A 20,571-nucleotide genomic window follows, 5' to 3' on the forward strand; every position below is an offset into this window, starting at 1 on the left:
GATAATGCCTTTATCAGGTTCACCTGGAATGTCAACTTCTTCACCTCTTCTCTGGCCTCCATTGTTTCTGTTCCAAGTGTATGTCCCAGGATCGTAGTACCTCCATAGCTAGTTGACATGGACCACTTTTAATCTCTTCTGGCATCCACCCTTTATTCAGAACATGATATCTGGAAGCTGTTATGCGATTTTATAAGGACCTTCCCAGTCACCCTGCAGCTTTGGAGACTTTCATTCTTTCTATGAGGGTTATGAACCAGACAAAATATCCAGCATTAAAGTGATGTGAATGTGACTTGACAATATAGCACTACTTCATTGCATCTCCAGTTAAGTTGTGGTTTTCTCTTATAAGCTGGCATACTTCTGCCAGTTGTTCCTGCAGATTCCTTACAAAGTCTGTACTATTATCTGGCAGGTCTGTATCCAGTGGTCCTCTGATGATCAAATTAAATTCCTTATTCGCTCTTGAACTTCTAAGCAATATGTGAGAAAATAGCCACAACTATAGGGAAATATTGTTGGGTGGTCCATTGGTGGATGTATAGCCTATAGATTCATGCACAAAAATCCTGTAAACCATGAGTAGTGCTGGTGGTTTTAGTTCCAAATTGGTATGGTTTTCTTCACTAAATTTAGCAAGTTGTCTCGTTGAAACACTTTACCATACCATCTGATTGTGGGTGAAATGGTATTGGTCTGATCTTCTGATATTTCGTAATTCACGGCATTCCTTGAAATACTACTGACTAAAGTTTCTCCTCTGGTCAGAGTGAAATTCCATGGGTAAGACAACTCTTGTGAAGAACTGATCAACCTCCAGTTTTGTTACTTTGGTTGCTTTTTCATTTGAGATTGCGTAAGTTTCTGTCTACCTTTTAAAATATTTCACATCTACTAGTGTATGTTTGTTTCCGGTATCAGTTTTTCGCAATGGTTTCATGATGTCAAAATGATATTCTCTCCAGTAGTGCTCCAACCTAATACAATTCAAGTGTCGCTCTCCTCAGTTTAGGTGCCCCATTTTTGTATCACATACATACTCTACATGCGCGACACCATTCTTCCACATCTTTTCTCATGCCACTCCAGTAGAACCTTTTGTGAAGTCAGTCAAGTGTCTTCTTCATTCTGAGAAGTCCAACTGAGATGTCATCATGTGACTCTTGCAAAATGGCTACTCATTTTGACTTGGGAATGACTGATTGCCAGTACCTTTTTGTCCCATCTGGGTTTCACATCTTCTTTGCAGTATACCAGACTTTAGATGCAAAAGTTCCAATGAGACCTGTATGGTTTAGTCTCAGGGCTTATGTAAGTTATATTCTCTCATGCTAGTCTTTCTGGCAATTGTTTTATTGTGTATGAAAATGGGTATCTTTTGTGAATTATTTCTCTCTTCTTGGAACAGCTCAGTATTTGATTAAATATTTCTGGAAGAAGCAGCTTGTCAATACTTCTGAAGTTGTTTCTTCTTCGCACAATGGTTGCACTCTTTTGGGAAATGTTGTTGACTATGAGCTGTGCCTGCATGGTATTCAGTCTGGTAATAGTACTAGTCGAGCTTTTCATTCCGTCTAGCTAATCGTCCCTCAGCTCTTTTAAGGCTAGCAAAACACAAAATGCAAAACTGAAAATTTGTATGTACCCCCGCATGAGCCTAATGAACCTCCTTATCAAATTTGGTGAAGATCCATCCACATCCTGAGAAGTTGTTACATGGACATACAACAGACAGTACTATTATATTTATATAGACTAGATGGAGTACCCGCCCCTTAGACGGAAGTTGTGTAAATTCATGCAAAACACAAAATGTATCTCCACATGGCCTCAAGAAACCTTCATGCCAAATTTGGTGAAGATCCATCAACAGGGGACGAAATAGTGATAAAACGCAAAAACGCCATAGAAACCGCAAAAAAACGAAGCACAAAACTAATCATTTGTATGCATCTCTCAACAAACCTTCATGCAAAATCTGGTAAAGATCCATCAAAAAGGGGCGAAGTAGTGATAAAAAATGCCTGTAAAAACCGCAAAATGCAAAACTAAACATTTGTTTATATTTCTCCAAGGCTTCATTGAACCTCCTTACCAAATGTGCTGAAGATCCATTTACAAGGTGAGAAGTAGTTGTAAAAAAACACAAAATCGTCCATAAAAACAGCAAAACATAAAATGTAAAACCGAAAATTTGTAATTATCTCCCCATGGACCTATTGAACCTCCATATTAATTTTGATGAAGATCTGTCCTCACCCTGCGAAGTAGTTACATGAACAGTGTTATTATATTTATATAGATACATGTTAAAACAAAACATTATTTCAATTGTTCTCAAAAATACCCTTGAAGCAGAAAGTGTCATACTGTCTCTAATCGGAGTATGATGTGAAAGGTAGCTGGTTCTTTTTCATTTAAATCATTTCGTTTATTAAGCAATGTATGTAACTTTAGAAAACAAACTCAAATGTTTCATATACCCCACTGATGCGTAAGTTTCGTTTTTTCAGGTAGCGTTGCAAACACGACAGGGGACGTGTTATTTACATTGGACTGTTTTCTAATTTTATAATATCCCTAATGTTTGTAAATTTCGGATTAATACCACTGAGACCTGGATTTGTTTTGATGTTCTAATGAAGAAACTTTAACGCTGTGTGTTTCAATATTTACTCTATAGTCATTTTAATAACAGAAGTTTTGGATCTCTTCAGACTCGAGTCTTACTCTGAAGACTGAAGTTGACGAAGTTACTCTATTATTGAGTAGTAGTACTGTGTACTATAGGTTACGGTGATTACTGACAATACTGTTACTAATAATAGTGATTGTAACAGAAGAGTTTGATTTAACTAAAATGTTAAAGAGGTTAAGAGAAAAAGTAGTAGAAGAAGTTCGCCAGTTCCCAAATGTGCCATTCCCCATTCAGACTCGGGTAGGGTGTAACTTAGTCACTTTTAGTTTTAAGTAGAGAAAATTTTAATGGTTACATTTTTAATTAGATGATTGTAATGTTTACTACCATGAGATAAAAGAACGAATACTATTCTTGTGTAGAATTATTTATTAAACTTATTTTTGAGTTGTCAGAAAGTTGTTATGATGTATAATGTTAGATAAATTCTGCACTTATGTCATCTTAATATTTGCACAGCAGGGGACTATTTGACCCATCACTTTCAAGTCTGTCTTTGCACTTTAAACCTTTGTAAAAGTAAAAATTTAAAAACCACTTTTTATTTTTCAGGAATTTCATGCTTCCTCTCTTAAAATCATTTGAAGTTCTGGTCACCACTAGCACTACTTATCATGGAAACCAGTTCCATAAACTAATAACAGTATTAGAAAAAAAACACTGTCTTTACTGAAGCCTGTCTTGTCTTTCCCAAGTCTTGAATTTGTGTCCTCTCATCTCACTGCATGTAGGAAAGAGCATGAATAAAACAGGCCTTTATCCTATTGATCTCCTAGCACACTTGTAATTACACTAAATCATCTTTAAGCCAAATGCATAAAAATGTGATGAAGTAATTATTTTATTAATGAAGCTGTTTTGTTGATTAAATGTGTAATTATATCCTAGTCTGTATCCAAATTGTAAAGTTATTAAGCAGTTTTGCATTAATAAATTTACCGAAATTTAGTTTACTGAACAACTCCTGCAGTTAATTGATAATTTTGCAACTGTTTTCTCAGACACAATAAAATCATTATTTCAAAGAATTAAATACTGTAGTGATAATTAGGAATTTTTCTGACTAGTAAAATGTACCTAGTGAGGTCTATGAAAGGTCTGTTTTGAGTTTTATATTGTTCATTATTTATTAATAATAAATGTAATTTAAATAGTAACCTGGTTAAAAGTTTTAAGAGCATAAAAAGAAAAGTAATGTAAGATCTATCTCTCTAACAAAGTCACCCCATCTACCTCCTAAAATGTAATGAATTCAAAATAGCCTTTTACTTAAGTTTAAAGATTTAAAACCAACTGCATACACCAAATCAAGCAACCATTCCACAATTTTATAACTAACCAAGAAATAAAAGTTTGCAAGTGGTGTTTCGAACCTTAAATAATTTAATTATCACCTGAGGTTTAAGAAATCTCATGCTGTTCTATAAATTATTCAAGTAAGATACTTTAGTAATCCATCTGTGCACTCTATGCAATATGTTGGTGTCCTTTATGTACAAGGCCCGGCATGGCCAGGTGGTTAAGGCCCTCGACTCGCAATCTGAGGGTCGCGGGTTTGAATCCCCATCACACTGAACATGCTCGCCCTTTCAGCCGTGGGGGCGTTATAATGTGATGGTCAATCCCACTATTCGTTGGTAAAAGAGTAGCCCAAGAGTTGGCAGTGGGTGGTGATGACTAGCTGCCTTCCCTCTAGTCTTACACTGGTAACTTAGGGACAGCTAGCGCAGATAGCCCTCATGTAGCTTTGTGCGAAATTCAAAAACAAACAAACTTTATGTGCATATAAAAAGACCACACTTTACGAAACACAATAACTACGTTTTTCCAGGAAATTAAATATTCTATACACAAATAAGAATGACTATTTGTTCTTTCCACCATAGTTAGACACTCAGATAAGAAGGTGTGAGGGTTATTTTTTATACAGTAAATGACATTAAATTAGTAAATACATGCTTAGACAGCACATTTGTTATATCTGCACATGCAAAAAGTCGTTAGAAAAATCAGTGGTTTCTTGCTACAGGATATTGATGTACAGAGTGAGAAAGATCAATACTTGCTATATTTGCATTATTAAAAATTAGATTCTGCAAAGAAGTGGAACACTGAAAAAATTTATTTTAACCATGATTCCGAAATGGTACTATCTTCTCTCACACAAAGCTATTTCAACTTTGAGTTGCCCTCTAAGCATTTTTTAAACTTTAGTTTTTGTTCACAGAGTCCCATTTTATTCTCATGTTCTTCAGGGTAGGTTTTAATTTTGTGTGCTTTGTCTTATAGATTCATTGGGCTGAGTTATCACTTCGATATTTCATAATCATTTATCTTAGTTTGTTTAGTGATTTTGTACATTAGGTATTACTTATTGTTTTATGTTTAGGTTGAATTTAATAGTTTTGTAGGTTTGTTGTTTTTCTGTATTTTGTAGACTTCACGTTTATAAGTGTTGTTAGGTTGTTAGTAATGTGTACTTTCTTTAAGTATGTTTTGTTTATGTGTTTTTTGGCTACACTTCACGATAGTTCTATGGATTCTATCTGAGGGTTTCTGCCTTCCGTTTGACTTTCTCCTCATCCACTTCCTAGATCTCCTTCCCTTCTCCTCGGGATCGTACCTCATTCAGTCGTCTTGCTAAGTCTGTTCGAGACCTACTACACTTGGAGCTATTGAATGGGTGGTGACCACTTGACTGGGATTCTACTCCTGTCTATTTGTTGTCTCCACAAACATGGGAGATTAGAGTCATATCATAGATCTGTCCTGGCTGTATACTTATCTGGAGACTCCTTGCTTCACCATGGAATTCTACCTCTCATCTAGGTGGGTTTATTGTCACATCATTTTTCTTGATATATCAAACAGACAATTTTATGCAAGACACTTGCACTGGATATTTTCTGCCCAGATGGACTGCACTTGACTTAATCTGACATATACCAAGGTGATTCTCCTGGATGTTTTGTGCCTATTCTTATAGATTTTACAGTTCTTTAGCCCTAGCCATGTATACTTATATCAGATTATCAGGCACCTTCCTCAATTCTACCTATCATTATGTCATGTGTTCATGCTTGTTACGTATGTGAACAACTTAGGTACTATCTGTTGTCCATGGTTGGAATCTGTATTACATAACATGGTTCCTGACTATTACATTCTGCTCTATATGTCTTCCTGTGTTTGTTACTGGGCAAATAGCATATATGTTCCAGAAGTAGTGCTATACCCCTCAGGGATGCCTCCTTTTCTAATTGACACACCTGTTCTTTCATTGTGGTTATTCTCTGCTTATTTGGCTAATGTTGAGCCTTCTAATTATGGCACACCTGTTCTTTCATGGCAGTTGTTCTCCACTTGTTTGATTAATGATGAACCTTCACCAGCCTTTCCACCTTTTTAATGAAGGATTATAGCTTTGGGTGAGAAGAGGTTGTACTGTTTTGGAAGCTAACATTTTCTTACACTTACTTACCTCCTGCCCTTCTTCCCCACTGATATGCTGGAGTTTCTAGTTTGTATCTGTCAATTCTCAAAAGTATAGGTGACACAGTATGATTGGTGCAGGGTAGTCACATGATCAGCACATGTACGCTGTTGGAAATTTTAGCAAAGCTTAGAGGGCAAATCAAGGTCGAGATAGCTTTGGGTGAGAGAGGTAAGCACCTATCGGAAATACATTTTTAGTGTTAGAAAATGTTAACTTTGATTATTCTAAGTGCAAAGTGAATTTTAAATTAAGATTAAAAATACTTTTCTGTGTCCCAAAAATTTTAAATTTCATTTGTGTAGCCTTCAAAACTTCATAAATAAATTTTCAGTAAAATATTTTATTTTATCTGTTACCCCATTGCTGCAGGTATCCATTACTGTGCATAACACAATATTTTAGTGTCTTATATTCAAAATTTTATTAAACTAATTTTTTTTTATGTTATACCAATTAGAATAGCATAAAATCTTAGATAATAATCCATATTTTAATAATATATAAGTTTTAAGTTCTTAATTTTGCAAAGTAATGTAAAAAAATTCTTAATTTCCCCTAGTGTGACCCACATGACACAGTTTCTTTTAGCATGTCATTTTTCCTATTTTATCCACCACCCCTCAAAAAAGTACAAAATTAAATATAAGTTACTCTCTATAAAATCGTCATTCCTCAGACAAACCATAATTTTTATAGTCTTCAATTTTGTTTGGTTACAGAGCTATTGAATAGAAAATCAAACCCTCCTGCCACACTCTCTCTTTCAGAATTCATTAATAGTTCTCTCTTACGTTTTATTATATATTACTTAAAACCAATAGAAAGCCAAGGTTTTCATTTATCAAATGATGTATTGTATAATGTTATGTTCTGAACGGTTAAATGTCATTTCACTCTGAGTACCAACATAGTTCCCGTGAGATAATTAACGACTAGCTTGGATGAATTTGTAAATACTTTTCTCCCATAGTTAGAAGGCCAGAAAAATTTTGAGAAGTTAAGGAATTTATCTACTTTTTGCATTTTTGGTGCAATATTTAATTAAATATAAATTAAGTGCATTACTACCATTAGTTAACTCTCTTCAATAATCAACAGCAAGAAAAAAGAAGATTGTTTAAGTATTTTATTTCTTATTTTTCATGTTTATTCCTTATGTATAATTATAAAAGTAACTAAAATGTAAAAATAGGGAACCTTTTAGGTTAGTTAAGATTAGATTAGGTAAAATAAATAATAATAATATTACAATAAAAATGTTTCATGAGGCACACACGCGAGCAGCTTGTAGTAGTTCGTGCATAATGTAATTCATTAGCGTAACATGAGCCACACAATCTCAGAGTGATTTACAACTTAAAACGGTGGGGATAGTAGTTAGACATGGTTCAAAGGGCAATAAAACAATAAAGTTTAATTATAAATAGATGTATACTGTTACTAACTTAGAGCTACTTAAGATAAATGAATGTAGTTTCATGTTACAATTTGAAGTCATTCTAGAAAGAAAAAAAGAAGCAATTTAGATTTATTTTGATATTTTTTTTCTGGTGGTTACGAGGTTTAAAATGCATTTACAAGGTTTTAGGAGTTACACAAAGGAAATTTAAGATTTTTGGGATGAGGAAAAGTATTTTTAATTTTAACATGAAAATTACTTTTCACACAGACTATACAAAGCAAATACTCAATATATTCATGGACAAATCTTTATTTATTAAAAATACTTCACTACAAGTATTAAATCTATAAAGACTTTAAACGAGTACAAAGGTCACATGGTCGGTCAAATTGACCAAGCTCGTGTTGAGAGAGTTAATATCTCTATCATAATAATATATTTCTTTCTTAAACTAGTAGATAAATTATCAAAGTTTAATGAAAAGTTGTAAAATCAGACATAAAGTGAGCAGCTGTACTCTTCTTTCCTTACTATTGGTCATGATGTTTCAAAGTACTTCACTTGAGAGTTTGAACTGTTAAACATTTCACATTTATTTTCTGTGTTTATTCTACTGTCAATGACTGAAGTAGAAATCTGCTGAAATATAGCAACAAATCACTGCTTGTGCCATTAGACTGATTACGTAACACTGTAATATAATACTCTTGTGAGCAACAAGGCATGTGTGAAGAAATAAGCTGACTTGACCCCTGCTCCGAGAGCATGATATGGAATTTATCAGCTTATATATCCTACAGTGTTTACAATGAGAATTCCCCAGAGTAATAAGATTGAACTTTGAAACTGTGAAAGCATTTATTATATGGTTTGGAGTCAATCCAATAAACATTGCAAGTATTTCAGTATTGATCGTCATTCTGGGATGTTTGGAATTTAGTGGTACAGGCATACAAAATTATTCATCAACCAACAAATATATTTACTCACAACTGCTTAAATTTTAGTTATTTTTATTAAAAAACAGAAGAAGAAATAAAAAATACTTAAAAACAAAGATTTTGAGTACTTACAGTGTTATGAGATTTTGTGCTCATGTCGTATATGCTAAGCCTTGCCTTATCTCACTTTTATTCTTCTGAGTGGAGGGTAAAGAGATGTTAATTTTTGTAGGCTAAAAACATACATTTTAGAAAACAAAATATTTATCAACTTACTATATTAGTCAGAGATAGAAATAATGACATAAAATTACATTCACTCGAGGGAAAGCTATCAGAAAGATTACCTTCCCTCATGTATAGTTGCATTTCATCATGAATTGTTTTTCTTTATTTAATCCATGCAATATGTTCACTTTCATTGGTCATAACTAAAGGAATACGAATGGACCATGCATTCCTGATCACTGTAAGCCTTGTTTATTGTTCCGAGTGGAGAGATATTAATTTTTATATGCTTAAAATATACATTTTAGAAAACAAAATAATTATCAACTTACTGTATTAGCCAAGGATAAAAATAATGAAATAAAATTTCATTCACTCGAGGGAAAGCTATCAGGAAGATTACATTCCCTCATGAATTGTTTTTTAATTTATTCCATGCAATATGTTCACTTTCGTTTGTCATAACTAAAGGAATACAGATGGACCATGCATTCATTGTTGGGAAAGCCAACCAAAAAGATGAAATTTATCAAGCAAAGTGGAATTACTCGGGAATGTAATATTTCGATCACTGTTAGTGCACACAAAACCTCTGTACTTTATCTGGGTTTCTAAACAAGCTATATATGACTAAAAAAAAATCTCTTATCTGTTCAGAGCAACTACTGAGTCATCACACTTCAACAGTTTTGGTGAAATTATGACATTTTCCATCAAACTATTTACAAATGACTGTAAGATTTCCATACACAGGAAACTGCTGTTTCTCTTGATAGTTAAAAGAAGTAGATGGGACTAGACAAGAGGTTTCAAAAGAATGGAGTAATGGGAATAGCCATTACTAGATTTGCTAAATATATATATATTAGCTCGTCTGTATCTCAAGTTTGGGTTTTTAATTCGTTAACCGCTGTACACGTACTATGGTCGGCTTAATGAAATATAAATTGAGCAATAAGACAATAGGAGGTGCTATGTGCTAAACAAATATTGATACTTATTATTTTTTTTTTTTTTTAATTAAGAAATCGAAACATATATTAAAATTTGAATTATAATTTGCAGTTTGATGTCAATTTCATTCACATAGATAATAGTAAACTTATTTAATAAAATTTTGAAAATAACTAAAAGGTCATGATGTGTGCTATTCAATCTGCCTGCAATGAAAGGGTTGAGATAAACATATTCCTTATAGAAATTAAATGGTAAAAAACCAGGTTTGTTCACAAAGGGTATAAGGACTAAAATTAAAGAAAAGCATCACAAATTTAAGTTGACTGGTATGATGGGAGGATGTATGAAAAAAGTGTAAAAATTAACAGTAAAGATTTTGTTGAATACATTAAGGGATAACAAAATGTTAGGATGGCTTATATCTTATGGTTATGAGATGGCTGCATTATTAAATTCTGCTTATTCTTCAGTTTTATTAATTAAGATTTGAGCAATATTCATCTTAAACAGTTGATATATGGAAACAACACCAAACAAAATGATTACATTAATTCTGAGCTTGTTAAGAAAAAATTGGGAAGCTTTAAGAACAAAAAGACTCCTGGGCCATATAAAATTTTCCTAAGAGTTTTGAAGGAGGCTAAGGATTGGATCTGTGAGCCAATTGCTACTATTTTTTTGTAAGTCCTTGAATAGTGGATTGTCAGACAATTGCCTAATGCTACTCCTTTTCAAGGGAGATGATAAAAATTGACCTAGTAATTATAGGCCTATTAGTCTTACATCAGTTGTGGGAAAAAGTTTTGGAAAGCCTCATAAAAGATGTTTTGCAAAATCATTTAACAAAGTTTAGAATTTTATTGGATAGTCAGTATGGTTTCACTAAGGGAAAACCTTGCATTACCATTCTTTTGACATTCTTTGAAAAGTGTACTGTTTATGTAGATAAGGGTAAGTGTGTAAGTTTGGCATATCTGGGTTTTCAGAAACAATTTGACAAGGTGCCACATTAAAAGCTTTTAAAAATTCTCTCTCTAGGTATTGGGGATGAGCTAGCTAATCTTAAGTATGGTAGTACGTAATAGTAGGGATCGACAAGGATTCCAAATAATTCACTTGCCAAAATACCACCCTATCAAATTTCTAAGGGAAAAACCGACTATTCAAAGTATTGCTTAGGATGTATTATGTGCATATATATTGTTATGTTGCAGTAGTTTTCACCTTATGGTTAACAACTGGTTTTCATAGTTTTATAACAGGAGATTCTAACATTATAAAATGGAATTCTTCTCAGGAATGGAGAATTACTTGGGAAGATTGGAAGTAGGCAGAACATCATACTTGTTTAGACAGTGGTTGGTAAAGAAAAGAACAAACATGAACTTCATTCATCAAATAGTGGTTAAACTGGAATTCAGAGCATTTGAAATTCTCGTATATTTTGCATGACCTTTCCTACTGTCAGGGTTGCATGTGAGTTTGAGTGATTGATTTCTATATTTTCCGAGTTTGTATGCATGTTCTGCAAGGCTTGCTGATGATACTCTGCAAAAGGAGACAGCATTTTACAAGTGGATGCCTATCCATGTAAGATTAGATCATTTCTGTCATTTCACTTATTCTCCTTATTTTGAATTATTGATTATACATGCCTTTTGAACTTTCATTTGGGATGTTTAGGATATTTTTAAGTAGTAATATGCTAACCTTTCATAATAGGGTGAGGTATTATGTACACATTTTTCTACAGTTGATTTTTCCACTGAAAAGTAAATATAATTATATGTCACAGAGGAAAGGAATGTGAATAACTGCAGCAGCTTATTTAACTGTGTTTGTTGTAATAAAAAAGAAGAAAGGGTTTCCAATATGATTAATTCTTTAAAGATGTAGAGTATCACTTTTTAAATTCTGTTTTTCTAAAGAAAAAACTGCTGTGGAAAACTTGAGGGTATAGCTCTGGCCATGAGGATATTTAACCTAACAGTTTAAAAAAGTTCTGCAAGGAGTTCCTAGTGATTTAACTGTTATCTTTACAAACTTTCTTGAAATTGGATACCTTCATGCAAATTGGAAAATTGCTAGTATGATACATGCTTAAAAAATAGTGCTCAAGGAGAATCAGGAAATTATTAGACTAATAGCTTAACTTTACTTGCTAGTAAAATGCTGTAATATGTTCAAGACATAACTTGGTATATTGTTTGGAAAATCACCTTTTGATACCTGTTAGTCAGTTTGATTTCATCATAGGTTTTTTATTGCTTAACCAACAATTTATAAGAGTTTCTTGATGTAGTATCTACTTTTTTGTAAAAAGTAGACAGAAATTTTAAGTAGAAACCAAATGATGGTGAAAACATTTTTTTTCATTGGGAGAATGTAAAAAATGGGTTCCTTTGTTGGAGTTGTTGTTTGAATAGTTTTTAAGCTGTAATACCTCTTAATTTTCTAATGCTCATAATACTGTTTATTTTATTGAAAAACACTTTATATGATTTGCTTTCCTTTTGCACTCCTACTGCAGCAGCCAGAGAAATCTATGTAATGAACAATGAAGCTGATCAGTTTCGATAGATTTCAGCATTTTTGTTTGCTTATTTTTCTTTTGCTGTCTGTGTCCATTTTATTCTCTGTATAATGTTTCTGAATCTGCTAATTTCTTTTGAACACTGTTGTGACTGAATATCACACATATACTTCTTATGTGCAAGGACCTCTTTGTATGATTTCTTTTACAGAAAAAATATAGGAATCCATTGTCAGAAATGACTTGGAAAAGTACCTTGAAAAATGGAATTTGACTAAAAATTATCAGCATGGACCTAGGAAGGAGTTTTCTTGTCTCACTATAATGGAATTTGTTATGTTTATTGTTTCCTGGATGAGGATACACTAGTTAATGTTCTATATCTTCTATGTAGGCTTTCAATAAAGTTACTCATAATGCATTAATTAACAAGTTAGATTCTTAGGATTTAGATTAAACATTGGCTTGAAGGTAGAAATTTGAGTGGTAATAAATAGGGACCATTCTGATTATGAAAGTATGATCAGTGGGATATCTTAAGGGTTTCTATTAGAACTTTTGTTGACTATTATTTATAGCACTCAATGATATTTACTACTGTATAATCATTAAGATTTCCAAATGTTTTGCTGCTGATTCTTTGGAAAATGCTTCTTTAATACAGTAGAACTTGAACAACCTTGCTGAATGGATTAATCTCTGGGAAATTAGTGTCAATATGGAAAAATTGAAATTGATGCATTTAGGGTGTATGAGCAATATTAATATTGTTGAAAATGAGAAGAATGATTCCTGGTTTGAAACATTTAAGCTTTGAAGAGAGAGTCAAAGGCTTCAACTTCTTTCAAGAGTGAAGGAAACTAGAGGTGATTTAATTAGAAGCTTTAATAAATGTCTGTTGAAAGTTTGTTTGATTGCTTAAAAGATAAGATCTGGGATGAAATTCCAAATATTAGAGGAAACGAGAATAAGATATGGAAGCCCAGTATTCAGATATAGGCATATTTTTCCATGTTAGAATTGTTAATATGTGGAAAAGTTTGAAAGAGGATGTGGTGTATGCTGGTATGAATATGAGAGGTTATGGTTTGAATGGGTTGGTTTCTTTAATGGACGACCATGATAGGCCAGTTGGCCTTCAGTAACCTAGACTTTTCTTATGTTCTTATGATAGAATGACAGATGGTACATGTTGTAAATTGTGTAGAGATATGCTGCTATAGTGACACCTACACTGTAGTTTTAAATGCTTCAGTTGAATAGGAAGGCTTTATAAATGTACTGTGTGATTTCTTTTTTTTTCATGGAGCTTTGAAGAACTAAAAGTGACTTTGTTAAGGTGTTAAAGATTGTAAGGTGATTAGTAAGCTGTCTCTGTATGGATGATCTGTTTGACTGGTGTCAAAAGAGGCTTTTTATAGGTAATATTTTTCATTATCTGTACTGGGCTCTTTTTAACATGAATAAACTCTTGATACAAACTTGAATATTAGAGATCAATGTGTTTAGGCTTGAGAAGCCTGAATTAAGATTTGTTGTTTGCAAAAATTATTTCTCAGCTTTGAAATGTTTTCCCTGATGATATAGATTAGTAGGGAATTTCCCAAACTGCTTTCATTCATGCCTACCTTTAATAGATATGGTTCTTGGCATCTTTAAATGAGTGAAAGAGTGAGTTCAATGATGAGATGTAATACATAGATATACATTAAAATGCTGTATGTGTTGTAGTAATGACTTATTATTCTCATTGATGAAAAATCCCTCATGAGACCTTTTGTGCCCCCCTCCTGGGGGGGCATGCCCCACACTTTGGGAAATGATGGATTAGTATATACTTATATAGTATCATATTATACCTCAGTTATTTGTTTTACAGCTTAGTTTGTTTTGGTATGTGGAAGGGTGACCATGATTGATCAAGTGGTCATTTTTCATATTGCTGTTTATTGTAGTTGCTTTTTTTTCTTACAGTATATTTTTCTTGTAGCATTTTTAATGTTTATGTAAAGGTTTAGATTTTTTTGGTTAGAACTTAGCTGCATTGCTCTAAGCATTTTTTATGGTGAAAATTTTATTAATTTGTTGTAACTTTTTCTGAAACCTAAACGTATCTGTATTTCCTGAACTTGTTTCATATCTTGATGAAATACCATTCTTTATGTAAATATCTTAATTTTTATGAAGGTACTACTACTGCTAATGATAATACATGTATTTGCAATGATATTAAATCTTTTTAACATATTTTCATGAGTCTCTTATTTTTAACATATCTTTATATTTGGACATAGTATGAACATAATATTACAAAGTGCAGTTACTTCAACATTACTATCCTTGTACATGTAAATGTGTGCCAATAATTATATGTGAACAGTTTCTTGTTGTTAAGTGATCATCAGCTATTTTATGTGAATATTTTGTCTTAATGTAAAAACGTGTACAAAAATAACTTCCTCTGGATGCAAGACAGAAAATGTAATCTGCATATGGGTAAGATAAGAATGTAATGAAGTGCAGATGCTTTCTCTTGCAATCTTCTTGATTATCTATGTATGGATGTGTCTGTGTATAATAGCAAAACACTTGAAACAACTGGAGGATATGGGCATAATTGATAATAACTTGATTTACCTCTTGGTTCTTTTTACTTTAGACTTTCTCTTTTTAGTGCATCACCACTATATTTGATTGTTGATCTGTCATGTCCCAGGAGCTTTGAACTTGGTGGCAGATCAGTTGTTTTGATTAGGTCAGATCCTTTCTATGGTGTTGTCTCTATATCTTCTAGTGTTTCCATGGTTTTGTTCTCATTTTAGTAGCTCTCTCATCAATGTTTTTTAATTCTTCTTTCCACCAGGTTTTCACATTTCTGATCACCAGTCCAGTTCTGGCTATGGATGTTCTGAATTAGTAGTTTTCCAGCAACTTTCCTAATGTTTGTCAATGACTTTGTCTCTTCCCTGGCCATTATTCTTTTTTCTGGTTCTTATGGATCTCTTCCAACCATTTCAAATTATTCTGTTTCCTTTTCTGGAGTGAAATATCTGTTTAGTTCTCAGTACTCCCATATGTAATTCATTTCAACCTTTGGCCACCTCCTCTGTACTATTTTTCTCTAAAGGCGTATTTTCTTTCTATTTTTGGCTTTGGGAGAAGTCACTCTGACATTTTGTCTTGGACACTTCCTGCACTCATTACCTCAGGAACAGCTTGACTTTATACCCAGCCTTGCTCTTACTGCCCCCTTTCAAGGTAATCAGCATTATCTTTTTTTTTTTGCTGTGAGATTTCTCTCTAACTTATTTCCTTACACTTCAACAAGTTAGGTTACACAGCTCATTTGGCTTATTTACTTTTATTCACTTCACCTCTCATCAAGTTCATTATTAATGGCTTCTCTTGCCTCTAGCCATCAGCTTACTGTGGATGAAATCTTGCAGGCAGGAATGTGGACAACACACAACTTTGTGTCCTACTATTTACACCACTTTGTAGTTTGATCTGTCTCTGGATTTTTTCCCCAGCTACCATTCTACAATCTTTCTAAAGGCTCTAGGTTGGTGAGCTCTTGATTATTCTTTTTTCTTTCAGCTTCTTCATCACTATTCTTATACCACTATGAATATATAGTGAACACATTGGAACCCACCACATGACTGGGAATGCCTGACAGAAAATACTTTTCCCAAACTCTGCATTGTGTAGTCATTAAAAGAAATTGTTAAGCCCATCTGCCCCTCCTCAGTGTTCATTGTTTGAGGTGTAATTTGCCACAAGACTGTTTTTGCAGTATATATATATTTTACCTTCCATGCTGAACTTAAGAAAAATACAAAGGGACAGCACCAGTTGTGATTGTGTCCTCACACCTGGCTAGCATCTGTTGTTGCTACTTATAGTAACCCATTGAACAGTAAATCAGTGTGGGACTTTATGCAGATGGTATAGAATTCTTTTCCAATAAGGTTCTCTCACAAGATTAGCTTTTCTTGTTTTGTGTTGCTCTCTATATTCAAAATTTTCAGAAATGCATGCCACAAGCCTTCATCCTCCCTCTATTGAAATCCAAAGTTCCAACACTTCTCTCATGCAAATCATCATGCATCACCTGTCCACCAATAGGAGAGCACTACTATCACGTGATGCATGTGACTCCCTCTATGCACCACTACCGAACTAACACTTCTTGTTTAGCAGCTGTTGAGTTTAGACGTTCTTTTTTAGATTGTTCAGTTACCTTGAAGTGTTTTTTTTCTTAACTTTATTTACTAAACTTCACAGTTGTGCAGTCAATATTTTAATAAAGCATTACTTCCTCATGTTTCCCACTTATGAATTCTGAAGTTACAGTCACCACTTTGGGTACTTGGCCTGTGTCTGGTGCCGAATTTTCAGCCACATTTGGAGGCAACCCATTGTGGGATATATTGTCACTCATTTGCTGGGAGATTGAGCGTTATATCAACCAACCTCTCTTGCCTACTTTGGCCCCACTTCCTTCTGAGCCTTTTGGGCCAGGCCAAGCTGAAGAGATTTTCAGACTGTATATCTCAGGTATGTGATGTTTTGTCTTTTATGCCTATTTCCTATGGCCTTAGACCTTTCCCTTTCTCGTCCAACAGTTGTTGGGGTCTGTCCTACCTATTTGGGGGGAACCCAGATTACCCTGTCCAACTTACCCAAGCCCAATTTTCTCACTTTTGTCTCACCCTCACAGCCCTGCTAAGGTACCTTTCTTCCCTTCACCTTCTGTCAGAGGCTCTACACAGGAACCCTGAGGGTTTTGCTGCTGAAATCCTCTCCATCCTTACTTCTTTGTTGGTTCATCTGTTGTTCATCTTCAGTCAGAGGCTCTTCACAGGAACCATAAGGGGTTTTCTGCTGAAATTCTCTCCATCCTTACTTCTACATTGGTTCATCTGTTGTCTTAGGCTCTCATGCTTCAAATGTGGTTTGTTTGTTGTCAGGACCTCTTGGACTGTGATGCGATTTTGGCACGGACCAGTCTCCAGGCTCCTTATCTGAGGGACCTTTGCATGGCACCATTTGTGCAGTTTTATGTGTTTGACTCAGTTCCTGGGTCTTTGGAGTTGCAGGTGGCCTTGGCTCGTTAACATTCTACTCTTACTAGCTTGGTAGCTTGTTTGTCGTAATCAGGACTGAGTGCGGCATTGATTCCTGTCTCCCTGACCTTCCCCTTCCCAACCTCTTCCTGTCCCACCCTCCCACGGGGACATGGTTCGATGATTTACTTGATGACACATGATCCACCAATAGCAGTACTAGTGGCTATTTGGTTGGTTCAGGACCAGTGGGGGTTCATCTCTTGAATTTTTTTTCATCTGTTGGGATCTTTTCTTGGTGATGTCTGGGTTCACAAGGTGCCCTCAGAGGGTTACTTTATCCTCTTACCCTTCCTCCATTATCCAGTGTTCCCATCCCTTCTCCTCAGGATTCCTCAACACACCAGGGTCTGTTCGAGGCAGTTCAGGGCCTCTTCGCACAACAGGCTATTGAACCAGCTGCACTAGGTTCATGGGGGTTTTACTTCTGCTTGTTTGTGGATTCCAAGAAGATCGAGGACTGGCATCCTGTCATCGATCTATCCAGTCTTAATCATTATGTTCACACACCTTTATTTATCATGGAAACATACCTTTCTCTTTGGTGTACAGTTTCTCCAGGTCTCTGGATGACCAAAGTGGACATTTCCAATGCTTACCTACACATTCCTGTGGCAGATCGTTCCCATTCATATCTTCAGTTTGTCCTTTGGGGGTTGTGTACCAGTTTTGCTCAATACTTTTTTTGCCTAACCTCAACACCATACATGTTCTGTCGTGTAGTCTGCTCCTTTGCTCGACATAGTCATGCCATGGTGTTGGGCTTCCTTGTTTATATGGATGACTGGCTTGTTTTTGCTCATTCTGATTGGGAATTGGCTTGTCAGCTCCTGGCCAAAGCTGTGCGGGTGGACTGATTGGTCAAATTGTAGAAGTCTTTCCTTTGTCCTACCCAATACCTTATCCATTTGGGTGTTTTCTTCAACACCCATCTCAGTTGGGTCCAACCTTCTCCTCTCCTGCTCCATTATATGGAACAGGCTGTTCGGAAAGCCCAGTCTGTTCCGTCACTTACAGCTCTCAAGGTTCTATTGCTTTTGAGGTATGGTCCTCCATGACTGCTTTCATATCCCTGGACAGGGCCCATATGTGGTTTCTTCAATGGGACCTTCATGATCAATGGAGCTTTGCCCAGGATCCCTTGGATACTTCTATATCCCTAGTAGATGATCTCCTATGGTGGTTGAACGGGGCCCACATATCAGCAGGGGTCCCACTTCCACCTCCATGGCCAGATTTACATTTGTTCATAAATGCATCCCATCAGGGCTGGGGTGCCTGGGTGGATCACCAGGAGGTTTCGAGTCATTGGTTTGAGGAGGAGAGTTCTCTTCACATCAGTGTACTCAAATTTCTGGGATTTGGATAAATTTTTTTCTCTTGCCAGCCCCCAGCTGGTTATGATACATTCTGACAATTCTACCATGGTGGCTTATATAAGTCAACAAGGTGGCACCAGGTCCAGCCAGATCCCAATGTTTTCACACTATGGATCTTATTTATTGGACCCACACACATCACATTCGTTTGATGGCATGTCATGTACCGGGTGCTTTCAAGCTCGTAGCTGACTACCTTTCCTGACCAGATTTAGTTTATTCCATGAAGTAGTCCCTGCATTCTACCATTTTTTGGTGGCTCTGTCTGCATCTGGGCATGCCACATATCGAAGCCTTTGCCACCACTCTCTATCACATATGACCTCAGTTTGGTCCCTTGTTCCTCATCCTCAAGCCTTGGCTATTAATGCCTTCATCCAGGATTGGTCTCATCTGTTGCTTTATGTTTACTCTCTCATCTATTTACTTCACCAGATGGTTTCCCTCCTCCATGCATGGTCCTTCTGATTGCTCCTTTCTGGCCTGCTCAACATTGGTTTCCTTGGTTGTTCCAACTACAGGCGGTCCTTCCTCTTCCCTTCCTTCCTGATCTGCTCTGTCAACTCCACTCATCAGTGCTCCACCCCATGCCGTCCATCCTCCATCTTCATACCTGGCTTTTGTCAGGTCTTTGGCAAGGAGTTCCAGTTTTTCTTGCAGAGTAGCTTCACATTTAGCCCATTCCATTTGCACTTCTTCTTTGGCTGTCTATCAATACAAATGGAGTACTTATCCCTCCAAACTTCTCACTCAGTGGTTGCCTGTATCTCTGAGTTTCATTTACGAAAATTATAACTTTTAATTAATGGGCATTATTTACATCCTAGCAGAAATTATGCCTATCATAGCAAGGCTTTCCAGACAGACAAGTTGAGTGTGTTATTAGCTTTACCCAACAAAGGAGCAACTGGGGAGTGTGAAGGATGATACTACAGAGTTATTGGTTTACATTCACAGCGAGATAACAATCTCCAAACAGAGTACAGATGAGCTTATCAAAATTAATGATAAAGTACACAGTTTGATTTCAAACACCAGAAAGTATTTTAATTTTGTAGAACAGCGTGGAATGTTAACTGCTTTGTCAGTATTTGATGTTATAGAGGTACATGAAATTAATGGTCCAGCCTTTAACCCTTTCCAGATGGGCCACGGATGAAAGGCCATGTCATTGCGTTTGTTGACTCACATTCAAAGTTTTATTTAACTACTATTTCATGAATTTATGTCAATAAGTGTGGTATCAAACTGTAGATTATATTTCAAATATTAGTATTATACCTTATTCAATATCTTAATTTAAAAGTAAGTATTAGAAAAACAAAGTTAAGCATTGATTTTTGTGTCGCACATGGGATGTTGAATGCAACATTGGTTCAAATTTGATATTTGTGATGTCAAAATACTAAGTCTATAGTTTTTTACGAATTAGGAACACAAATTAACGATATTGGCAAGCAGTAATATAAAATAAGAACCTAATATCTATTCAGTTTACAGAGATATCACTCATATAATGAGTCAAACACGGTGACCCTGCCTCACCTCTTTCCATTTTTGGAAATGGTCCTTTATATACACTTACTTCAATATATGACATGTGAATAACCAATCAAAAGCTCAGAATGTCCCCTAGTGGCTTTCTCAGCCCTTTACATGTGTTAGGATGCCATCACATTCTTTCGAACCAAGATTTCAAGGAGGTAAGTTGTGTCTTTAGTTTGCTCAAAAATTCATATTTTTTAGACCCAAATACAGCTTAGTTACTACACTTGATACATTATAGTGGAATTCTATGGTATCAA

General features: G+C 35.1%; 1 protein-coding gene across 1 annotated transcript in view; it reads left to right on the forward strand.

The window, feature by feature from the left end:
- Positions 1–2,437: 2,437 nt before the first annotated feature.
- LOC106478617 (golgin subfamily A member 4-like) overlaps positions 2,438–20,571 on the forward strand; it is a 239,261-nt gene continuing 221,127 nt past the window's right edge. The window contains exon 1 of the mRNA XM_022382242.1: positions 2,438–2,941. Coding sequence (XP_022237950.1) covers positions 2,864–2,941 — 78 coding nt within the window. The 5' untranslated portion in view covers positions 2,438–2,863. The remainder of the gene's footprint in view (positions 2,942–20,571) is intronic.

This window comes from Limulus polyphemus, unplaced genomic scaffold (genome assembly GCF_000517525.1).
Source record: "Limulus polyphemus unplaced genomic scaffold, Limulus_polyphemus-2.1.2 Scaffold233, whole genome shotgun sequence".
Classification (NCBI taxonomy): Eukaryota; Metazoa; Arthropoda; class Merostomata; order Xiphosura; family Limulidae; genus Limulus; species Limulus polyphemus.